Below are 11,659 nucleotides of genomic sequence, written 5' to 3'. Positions count from 1 at the left end.
TATATATATATATATATATATATATATATATATATATATATATACATATATACATATATATATATATATATATATATACACACATATATATATATATATATATATATATATATATATATAGCATTAGCTTATGTGCATAATCCTGACCATGTTTTGATTAAATAGCAAAAAAAAACCTTATTTTAATTTCTTTTCTTGAATAAAAACTGTAGAAAAGAAAAAGCTAACTATATGTAAACCTATGAGTACAGCTACTGTATGTATAGTGATGTATGAAGAAGTGTTCCTGCGGTGACTATAGCTACAGAAGACAGCTTGTATGGCCACAGGGTATCATCTCATTAACAGGAGACACCAAATGAAGGAACTCTATCCTCTTTTTGCTTTTTTTTCAAAATATAGTATGGCCCGGTCCACAGTGTGTGACTGTGTGCAGTGAACTGTGCATGTACCATGTGCCGACTGTGAAAACATTTTTTCTCTCGGGAGCACAATGAAGTAGCTGTCTTTCTAGCTACCCAGGCACCTATAAATATTTATAAATAGGGATTAATTCAGGTTCAATGCTGCCTTTTGAACAGATTTCTTTTTCTGATATATAGCATGTTTGTCAAAGAAAAAATATACTGACCAGATTTCAACCCCATTGACTGTGTTGAAGGAATCTTAAACTTCCAGAGCTATTAAAAGGCTTTGTCTATCAATTCCTGTAAAAGTAGTCCCACATCACTGAAGCCCTTGTTGGTTGTGGACTGATGTGACACATTAGCATGCATAGCTTTTAGTCATGGTACTGATGTGGACTATCATCAAACGCTTTGTGGCCCCTTGTGATTTACATTCAAACTGCCAGATGCTTGATACCAAGGGAATTGTCTCTTATTCTAAAAGCAGGAAAAGGAATCCAGCCATCTGGTGCGGGAATGGTGCACTGCATTTTTTTTCCTTTATACAAACGTGTGATTTTGCAGTCGTCTTGGCAGAGTTTATGATGCAGTCTAGTTTCAGTAACAATTCCTCAACAAAGCTTTTTATTTGGGCCCTTCTGATTACAAGGCGTGAAGCAAAAGAAAGATGAAACCCCACCCCAGAGGGAATTTGTATGACTTGTATGAATATTTACCCAGATTGCTATATGTTGTTTTCAATTTGCGTCTGGCTGCATTAAGTCTAATAAAGTGTTCGTCTTGATTTCGGTAAAGAACTGTACTGGCTTGCAGTCATAAATCAAAGAAACGGGCTGCGGACAGCTCAGCTACTGGATGTTGTAATTTTCCATCACTTCTCAGACTTGCATAAAATTGCTTCGTCTGTCTTAGGGGAGCTCACAGGGTAATGTGCTGTCAGAGATAGAAAATCTGATGGGGTGCTGGGGGAACAGAGGGGGAATAACAATGTCAGGATTTTTGTTTATTATAGCTTTGAACATGAGGACAACAGATATACAGAAACACAAATGTAATTGGTTCACTTTTGTGTCCTTGCAGATTTTTTAGGTGTGCTGTAGATCTTTTCAATGGAAACACGGTTGTACTGATTCATATAAGGTATTAATTGTATGCCCTTTAACCCCATAACCCTACAAACAGATAACATAGTATAGACACATACACCCCCCCCACACACACCCCTTATGGTCAGCTTTGGTCGACTCTACTCTTTTCTCTTGGAATGTATGATGTAGCAGATGAGCATAAATACCTTGGTGTTCACCTGGACAACAGACTCAACTTGAGACACAATGGGGAAGCTGTCTTCAAGAAGGGACAGAACAGACTGTACTTTTCAAATAAGCATGAGTCTTTCAGGTTTTGTCTTTCATATATTTTGTAAGTCTGTAGTGGAGGGTGTGATCTCTTCTACCAACATCTATTGAGTTAGCAGCATCAGAAAAAAATGAATTAAAGAAGATTAACCAGCAGATAAACAGCCCAGTCCGTTCTTGTCTCCAGAACCTCTAGAGATATTTTAAAGGAGAAGTCTGGTCAACCGAGGAATAACCAATGGGTCATTATTTATACCTAAAACGAATATGTTTGCAGTGGTTTAATGAATTTATCATTAATCAATAAAAAAATTAAAACAAGAATTTCCGTTGCGATCATTGAGTCTGGGAGCGGCCATTTTTGCCCAAATATAGTAACACCTCACTCCTGACATCTTCCGGCTGTGACGTCACGGTGGGGTAAGCCTAGCGCCATTCTCCCCGCTTTACAAGCAAAATCAGTGGGAACTACTAGACACATCTGCAATCAACAACAATTATGGAAGATTTCCAGAGGACTTCACCATTGAAATTCACCAGAGCTATAGTTGAACTGACAATGCCCACGTGCGCGGCAGCTGTATGTTGGAATACATCGGGTAAAAGTGAAAAAAAAAAAATTATTTCACCTTTCTGATTCATGTTCCTCCATGGACGGGTTGGTCGTTGGATTGTTAACTTGAAGAGGGAGGATTTGCCAATGAACGTCTGGCCAGGGAAAAAAAAGCACGTAATATGTAGCCAACATTTGGAAGAAGAATGTTTTCAAGATGACTTTGATAATAGCGAGTTTTGACAAACACCAGATACAGGACTATACTGGGACTTGATCAACGGCCGATACCGCACCGTGATGTCACAACCATGTAGGTGGCAGTAGTGTTCTTTGACAAACATGGATGTCTCCAGTAAAGCACATTCTAATGAAATTACTCTTAATTAAAAACACTTATCCTTTATTGAACAGTATGTAATCATTTCATATTTAAAGTACTTTCAGAAGTTTGAATTCTGAATATGACCGCACTTTTCCTTTAAAAAGCATTCTTTATAAAAAAAACATTACAACCCAGAGCATCCTCTTCAGAACAACGTTGAGCAACGACCAAGTGTCTTCAGTCAAAGGCTCCTTTAGATCTGCTTTAAGAGAGACCACAACATTTCCTATTAACAGTTATTAACATCTACAAAAATATGTTGAACAAATCCTACAAGCGTTACAATATTTAATTGTTTATTGGACCATCATACTTTGGGCAACATTTTCTCTTGAATTGTATAGAATTGAAAACGTGCAAACTTGTTAGCATGTGCAAATCTGATCTTCATACCATATGCAAAATATTTTTCAGAGTGAATGGAATTGAGGGCACAAGCCTTTTACCTTCATGAATATGTAGATCATATGCTTATGACCAAACCAAAAAGTTTGTGTCCAAAGAGAAAGCAATAATATAATGATAGATAATGTAGAAAGAGAGAGATTATTAGCTCATGTGAAGATATTTGGACTCTAGAATTTACCACACAAAAAATGTTGTTGTGCTGAACAAAGATCAGCCCTTTGTCTGATTAGAAATAATACTGTAAAATGGACAATACATTGCTTCACTGAAAAAAACTTCCAAAGTGTTCTTCCTTTATTTTCCAACTCATGATGCTCAGTTTTACATAAATTAATGCATGAATTGAATTGAGGTCTGTGGTTTTCAAGCTTTTCCCAAATTTTCAGTCATAATTGAGAGCAGAATCTGTCAAATGCAGTGCAGAGGTGTTTCCGTCTTCAAAGAATGCTACTGCGAGACTGTAGGGAATCGGGTTAGCATTGGTTTGTTACAGTCCTGCACAGCTGTGACGCGGTCAACATTCCTGAGTAGGAAGCAGAGTGAGCAGGTTGGAACTAAGACTATTTTGTTAAAGCTATTTGCAATTCATTTTCATTGCATTAGGAAAAGTTTTCATTTAAGTTTTGCACAGAACCAATAAATTATTGACTGACCTTTCACTAAGCTAACGGCAGACTAGATGCAGCCTGTTAGACTCGTGAGTAGCTTCAAATTAGATTGTTTTAATAAACACAAATGGATGACAATAATATTTCAGCTATTTTTTTAAGTAATATTAATTTACTGCACACTTTGACAGCAGGGTATCAGTAAATTAACCTGCTGAGTAATCTGAGTTCATAGTAGCAAACACCCGTCTCTGATTTATTCATGAAAAAGGCTCTGAGTCTCTTTGACTGTTAATATACATCTCCTGGAGGCCATTTGCTCTTCCTTCATCCCTATCATGTCACTAGCCTAGATGTGACTGTTTCCAACCCTTCCCACGAATGGATTTAATTTGTTTCAAATCCATCATTAACTAAAAGTGGGGCCTTGCCTCAGTGAGTTATCCTTCCTGTGTTCTCTTGTTCATTTTACATGTCCTCAAGTTAATTCCAGTCCTAATTAACTACCTTTGAAAGGAATCTGTGCGATAATTACCACAAGGAGGTGGAACGGAAGCAATCACACTCTGTGCAATTTATTCCCCCACCTCAGGGAAAACCCTGCAGAGTCACCCGCTGCCTTCCGATTTCTTTTCTTTCTTTCCTTGTCCTAAGAATCACCTTCAGCACTCGCTTTCATTTATGTGGAAGCAGAGACACAAACAATCAGGTGTCTCCAGACAAACACCCCTGCTGTTTTGCTTACTTGTTTGGTTTATTTTCAGAGAGAAATTTCAGAATTCACATGAAGTTCAGTGAAGCTTAATAAAACGAACAAAGCTCTGCTGCAGCTCTGAAAGCAAGTCGTGTGAAAGTTACAAAATATTTAAAGTAATTTCAGTTAGAACTGATTACTCATGAAACTCTGCTAACTAATGCATCATAGGTACTTTACTAAACAAGCAAAAACAAATATAGATAAACACAGAGTGGTAATGACCATATGTGCTTCTTTCTGTTTAATGTTCCACTTGTATGTTTTCCCTTCAATCTTAATTGATAACGACAAATTATATAAATAACTATCCCGAAACTATGGCATAGTTCCAACAATAATTTGATCTAAGCCACTTAACTTCTTTTTAATTAAACTGATCCAAAATAACATCAATATAATGCTACCAACACCCTTCTTGACAGTTGATGCATTGTCTCATTTCTAATCCTTTAAACATATTGCTTGTCAAATTTTTCCCACTATGAATATAATGGCTTTATCCAAAATGCAATCAGTTTGTTTGTGTTAGCAGTTATGCTTAAGGGTGTTGGTTTTAAAGCAATGTCTGCATACCACAGAAATTCATCTTCTGTGGTTGTTTCAACATATTCTGGCAAATTTCCTACCGCTTTATTAAGACTGATGAGATCATATTGTTGAAACTTGGGTACATTTAGCTCGTCCAACAAAATGATACATCCCCCAGATTACTTTAAAACCTTTTTCATTATGTAGAAAGCAGGCCAGTATTACAAGTAAAATGACTAAAACACAATGCACAATTTTTAGTGAGATTGGTCAAATTTTGAGCCAATATTCCAACAGCTTGGTGATGGGTACAAATATTAGTAAATGTATGACTGTGTATCTTCAATGTATTTAGGTGTTTGGATCCATGTATTGTTTTTAATATTTGCTAGAGCTGATGTACATATTATTCTATAAGAGAGCTGCAGTCATCAGGTGTATCAAAAATTGACCTCAAGCTCAGAGAAAACTAGTGTACCGCTGTATGGTATGGAGTAGGAATAATCACATTTATGTGAATGTAAAAAAAAAAAAAAACTCAAAGGAGATAGTTATTGATTTTAGGCAAAAGAGGAATAGGTCAAATAGTACTTCCTACACTGGGGAAGTGAATTTGTTGGAGAATAAAAATCCATAAACAAACTGGTCCGGAAATACAACAGGCTGTGAACAAAGGGAAAGAGAAGACTGTGCCTCAAATGTATTGACTCAGAACAGAGGTACCCAGTAATCAGGCAAGACAGACAGTGGGGTAACTTAAAAAGGGTTTATTAAAGCTAAAACAGATGGTTTGTGGATCTGCAGCAGCAGCAGCTAGGGCATCCGAGGCAGGCTACTCTGGTCAGAGGAAACACAGGTCTATGAACATGAAAACCTGATGGAGGATGATCTGAATGCGTGAGTCACTAACCTGGTTTATAGTTCAGCCGTGCTCAGAGAACAAGGTTGATACCAGCCGGTCAGCTGACAAGACAAACTGTGACAAGTGCTTTCCGCACAGACAGTTCCAGACGTCAAAGCCTTTAAAGGACACAGAACTAATAGAAGATTAGATGGCGGAGGAAGGCAGGATAACCAACAGGATTAAGTCAAGAGCCAGATCCAGGTTCAGTCCATAGTAGAATCCAACAGAATCCGAAAACAGGTCAGGCAAACGGATCAGACTGGGGCAGGCAGGCTCAAATACAGAAACGGGTCATGATCAGGCAATCAGAACACTATAAGAAATGCTTAAAAACTCTCACACCAAAGGCTTAAGAATTATCTGGAAATAATGATGAACTAAATAGTTTAAATAGAAGGAGGAGCAGGTGGATCAGATAAGCAGTGATGAGAAACAGGGCAGAGTTGGACAGGTGAATGAAATGAGCAGTTAAGCCAGCCATCAACGCCAAGATCATGACATCAAGACAAATGTTTGGACCTTCCTTGTTTGGAGCAAGAATTAGATACTTTTGGAACATTCCAAAGAACATCTTCAGGACAATATAATTCAGCTTTACTGTATTTTCCCGCAGCATGTGGCCAGTTTCTTGACTTTAGGGAAGAAGGCAGTTACAGTGAGGAGGGGAGGTGGGCATAAACCTTGAAGTAGGATGATGAGATGAGGAAGCCATTTTTTACTCCTGTTCAGTCATTGAGACCAGGCAGCTCCATCCATAGTGGGACTCAATCTTCACTGGAATTGCATAAAGTCAACTTCCATGAAGTTTGCCGCAGCCCTACTTACCAACTAGGGGTCTGTGTTGCCAGATGGGGACAAGCAAAGGTATTTATATGATAGAAGATCACAACCTCCTGTTAAGCATTAGCAGAGTATTAGATCAGTGCTTACTGTTCTTACTTGCTTGGCGATGTGGTGAGCATGTCCTGTCATACTTGGGTGCTGCCAATGGTAGCTAGGGGTTAGACACTACAATTAGCTGCAAAACAACGTTTTGTTGATTTATAGATAAAGATGTGTATTTCATTGCTTCTTCTTTGAGATACAGAGAGCCAATGTAATCTCTTTAGAACTAGGGTGATGTACTCAATTTTCTTGGTTTTGGTGAGGATTTGGGTGCCCGAGGCAATGCAGTGGTGCTTACAGTGGTAATGCTCATAATGTTCATGCAATGTTGATAGAAGCACTCTTATTCCAATTCTAATTCTGATTTGGCCAAGACTAGGGCGATAATGGCACACCTGTTTTTTGCTGTTATGCATGTTGTGCGGAGGTAGTGCTGAATCTTTAATAGACAACCTTTAAGAGGGTTTTAGATAAGCACCCTTAAGGACTGACACATTTTAAGGTGTTTAATAAGTATGTTTGCAGAAAATTCTAAACTTGCACACCTTGCAGCTGCCTGAGTGAGGATAAAATGTGTTTTCCGCCTGGTTTAGCTATTACAAAGAGGTGCTTGGTTCAAAAGCATGAATGTTCTTGTAATTAACTACTGGAGCGCAGCACTTGGATAATATTTCAACATATAGTATGAGTCCCTTTTAAGACCCCGGATTAATGTGCTGTGGTGCTTCTGCTCTGGTTAAAAGAATGGGACAGATAATCCACAATTGTTTCTCCCGACTAATTGTGTTAGCCAATTTAGAAGATGTAGCTCTGAAAAGTTTTTTTTTGTCATTAGAATAAAGCATTGCAATACTTACCAATGTTTCAGGGTGGAAGCGCTTTAAAGAGAAGCAAAACTTAGCAGTGAGTAGGCAAAGCAGGTGTTTATTTTTTTTGCAAAACCAACAAATTACCCTTTCTGTAGTAACAATTTACAAATGATTTTTTTTTTTAAACTAATAAGAAAAAGGATATTAGCAATGCTATTAAATAGATAAAAAATGACAATGCATCTCAGTATTCTCCCCAGTAGGAATGTTGTTGCAAAGCAGTACCTGCATTTGAAAGGAATTATAGACATAGCTTTAAATAACTGTACAGTGGTATGCAATAAAAGCTGCACAGAGTTGCAGTTGTTAGCACTGTTGCCTTGCAGCAAGAAGGTTCTGGGTTTGGTACCTGGCCCAGGGGCTTTCCGCATGAAGTTTGCATGTTCTCCCTGCATGCATGAGTTCTATCCGGGTACTCCTGCTTCCTCCCATAGTCCAAAAATATGACTGTTAGATTTATTGGCTTCTCTAAATTGTTCTTGGATGAGCCTGTGTGCGTTTCACCATTCAGTGTATGTTTTTGGATTTTAGAGGACATTTAAACAATACATCTAATTTCTGTCTAAGCAAAAATTAGAATAAATAAATAAATTTTGCATTAGTTCTCAAATAGCTATATGTTTCCCCTAAATTGTTAATTCCATCATTGAATCAAATAACAAACATCTCCATTCAAAATACCTTCAATATTTATAACTTTTTACCTTAGAAGACATTACGCCTTTAAATGTAACGCAGTCACAGATATCTTTCCTCTTCTATCATGTGAATGCAAAACACCTAGTGTTATTTTAATTGGTTGCTGGGGGGGGGAACTTCTGCAAAAGCTCTAGAACTTGTGATTTACTTCTTTTTTATTCAGCAAAACTAACAATTTCTAATTTCATGACTAAAAACTCATTAGGCAGACAGCAGGTCTCTGGGACAAAGCTGATAGTCTTTACAGCTAAGAGGCCTGACAGAACCTGCATGAAAATCCCATTAATGGTTCAGAGAAGCTAAACAGCATATGGAAATGGAAATACTCTGTTTACTAATTTAAAGATGAAGCTGGTTTTTGCTTCTGGAATATTTTAGCTTAAAAGGCCCTCCTCTATTGAACCCTTTATTCTTTTTCCAAACTGTCCCTAAACTAAAGACACGTTATACAAAAGCAAAATTATATTTTAATTTTATCAGTTTTTCATATATATATAATTTAGTATTCTCTTAGTGTTGCAAATGAAGATCCGCAATTTATAATACTTACAAGCTCTATATATGCTGAAGCTATCAGTGTACTTATCATGTCTAAACTATACTAAAACATTATCCATATCCATGTTTTTTGTATGAATCTGTCCTAGAATTCCAAGGCTCCAGCCAGATTAAAAAAAAAGTTTATCTGTTCCATTTATTCCATCAACAGTTATATCCCATTTAAAGATTCCAGGGAAACATATGTGAAAAAATAGGCAGTGATAATAATTTCCTTGAAGCCATTTAGCAAAGTAATTTTGTGTATACACATTGGCTGTATTTCCAAAAATATATACTTTTAGTGCAGAGAATTCAAGTACTTGAGCCGAAGATCACTGCACTACTCCATGTAGAGGTTTATTCCATTGGGTGAAAAGATTTTCAAGAAATGTAAGACAAGAGTAAAAGAAGGAAAATGTTGAACTTTGGCTCATTACATTTCCTTCCTCTATCCAAAGAATCAAAGTTAGTGTAATGAAAAGGAACTTTACCCTGAGATAGCCATATCTGGAGGGAAATGCCCTGTGCTGAAATCGATTCTGTGCAGAGAGAGAATCTCAGATGATAAAACTCCTCTAGGATGCTTCTGGGCTTTTTCATCACCAAGACCAAGGTATCATGAATGTAATTTTTAAAATGTTCTCAACTCATGACGTCCAATTTGCCCTTTACTTTTCAGGAAGCCTTCATAGTTCAAGGAATTGGGTGGGAGGTTTTTTTGTGCAGTTTAGAGCAGGTAGGCTTGAAATGAAGCCAGGGTTTCCGCTTTGGGGTTTTATCGATCCAGCTCTGTGGTTTTCTTTCCTTCTCATGTCATATAAAAAAGCAAATTATGTATAATTTTAGAACACAATGGATTTCTTCTATTTTTAGACCTCCTCAATATGTGTTCTTAGATAACAGTTTTTTGTATAGTAATTTTTTGTATGTCTGAGCTCTGTGTGGGTGGGCTTGAGTCTTCAGCTGAGATTTAGAGCCATGCTGAGGCTTTAGTCCCCTGTGGTTGGGTAGGTAGTCACCCGATGAAAACCTGTGCTCTGCTCTACACATCTCTCTAATAAAGAGGGCACTGAGCTATGAAAACCCTGCAATGACAGCAAATGTTGTGAATAAATTGTTGCGCACATGTCTCACTTCATCACTTCCCACCTCCCCCTGCAACTGTGGTTTCATAATTCGATATGACTGGCTCTTGATTACTATTTAGAGTGTTGTCAAGGTGAGAAAAAGGCTCAACATGGTGGGTAAACAGATTCACTGCCACATCTCCACTGAATATGTCGTTGTTGACTTTATATCCAGTTGCTATTTCCAATCCCGCCCCCCTGCTTTTTTCTTTTAGTTGTCTCTGAAGGCTGCAGCTGCTGGAGCTGTGATTTGCTTCTGTCACAGTGGTGATAGAACAACAGACTGGATCACACTGGCTGAAAGTGACTCACTACCTTTTCTGGAAATTTCTTACCATTTTGATTGAACAGATAAAAAAAATCATTTGCTTGGCCAAACAAAGGATATGTTTTTCATACGTGCATCCTTAGATACAGCTCCCTGTTACTTTCTGCTCCCCTTAGCAGAGAATTATTTTCTTTTACTTTAAACTAAAGGTAATTGCTTTGGCTCTGACCTTTTGCCTTTTTAAAAGAATCAAATAACTATTATTTAGATATGGAGGATGGTCCATATCGAAATAAATCTACCCTTCTTTTCAAGCCACTCTCTTGTAAAGGATGCAATGATGTTAGGAGGGTTTTCTGAAAGACTTGAAAGTTGTTTTTTTTGGTGGGGTTACTGTGGATCAGACTTGTTTCAGCCCATTTCACAGCTCAGAGTTCATCTGCCATTTCATATATCCAACACCTTTTGACCTTTAGCTTGTAATGCCTTGCCTCATTGGTGCCAGTTGAACCAGACATGTCAGCCTCAGTCAGTAAACTGAGGCGACCTATTCTATGTTTTTTGTAGTGGCTAAGATGCCTCTATCAGTGTTATGGGTGCATTTGCAATTCAATATATATTTTCTTTTTGTTATGTTTGTATTAAATTCATTTTTTTAAGTTTTTTTGTTTCTGTCAAATGGCTTCAAAAGTAACAGATTTAAAATTTGCATTGTGTAACTTGAAGGATTGCAAATATTGTTTTTAAAAAGATTCGAAAGGTATTCTGATTTTTTTTTTTTTTTCGGCATAAAGCGGATCAAAACTTGTTAACACAGAGTGTTTCTATCATGTTTCATCCTTAAACTCTCACCTTTGTTCCTAAGATAATTCATCACACTGAAAGATTTATTTTTTTTTATTAAATAAAGCACTCAGTAAGTCACTGTCTTGATGCCTTGGTATAATATGTAAGCCATTGTTTGTACCTATGGATTCTATCAGCTTTACATATTTTAAGCATTTAATAAATAGTATGAATTTCTCTGACAGGGTCATATGATATAATCTTATCATACGGTACCTGACATCTAAAGATGACATTGAAGTGTAGTTTGAATTATAGGAGAAGTCACAGTTTCTCTTTGTTTTTACAGGTCCTGTAGCTGTGATCAGTGGTGAGGAAGACTCTGCCAGCCCTCTGCATCATGTCAATCACGGGATAATTACCCCTTGTACTCTGGATGCAGGACCTGATGCAGTCGTGATAGGAATGACTCGCATACCAGTGGTAGAAAATCCACAATACTTTAGGCATGGGCACAACTGCAACAAGCCAACAACTCGTAAGTCAATCTTCTTGAATCTCATGGATTTTTAGTAAA

The 11,659-nt window shown here is 37.3% G+C and overlaps 1 protein-coding gene across 2 annotated transcripts in view; it reads left to right on the top strand.

Moving 5' to 3' along the window:
* The window catches only part of ntrk3 (neurotrophic tyrosine kinase, receptor, type 3), a 340,701-nt gene that overhangs the window by 249,506 nt on the left and 79,536 nt on the right, over positions 1 to 11,659 (top strand). For both annotated transcript variants that reach the window (XM_015379852.1, XM_015379851.1), the window contains exon 11: positions 11,432 to 11,620. In XM_015379852.1, the coding sequence (XP_015235338.1) occupies positions 11,432 to 11,620 (189 nt within the window). The remainder of the gene's footprint in view (positions 1 to 11,431; positions 11,621 to 11,659) is intronic.

The sequence above is a fragment of the Cyprinodon variegatus genome, unplaced genomic scaffold (genome assembly GCF_000732505.1).
Source record: "Cyprinodon variegatus isolate N-32 unplaced genomic scaffold, C_variegatus-1.0 Scaffold201, whole genome shotgun sequence".
NCBI classification, from domain to species: Eukaryota; Metazoa; Chordata; class Actinopteri; order Cyprinodontiformes; family Cyprinodontidae; genus Cyprinodon; species Cyprinodon variegatus.
This window is presented reverse-complemented; position numbering and strand designations above follow the sequence as displayed.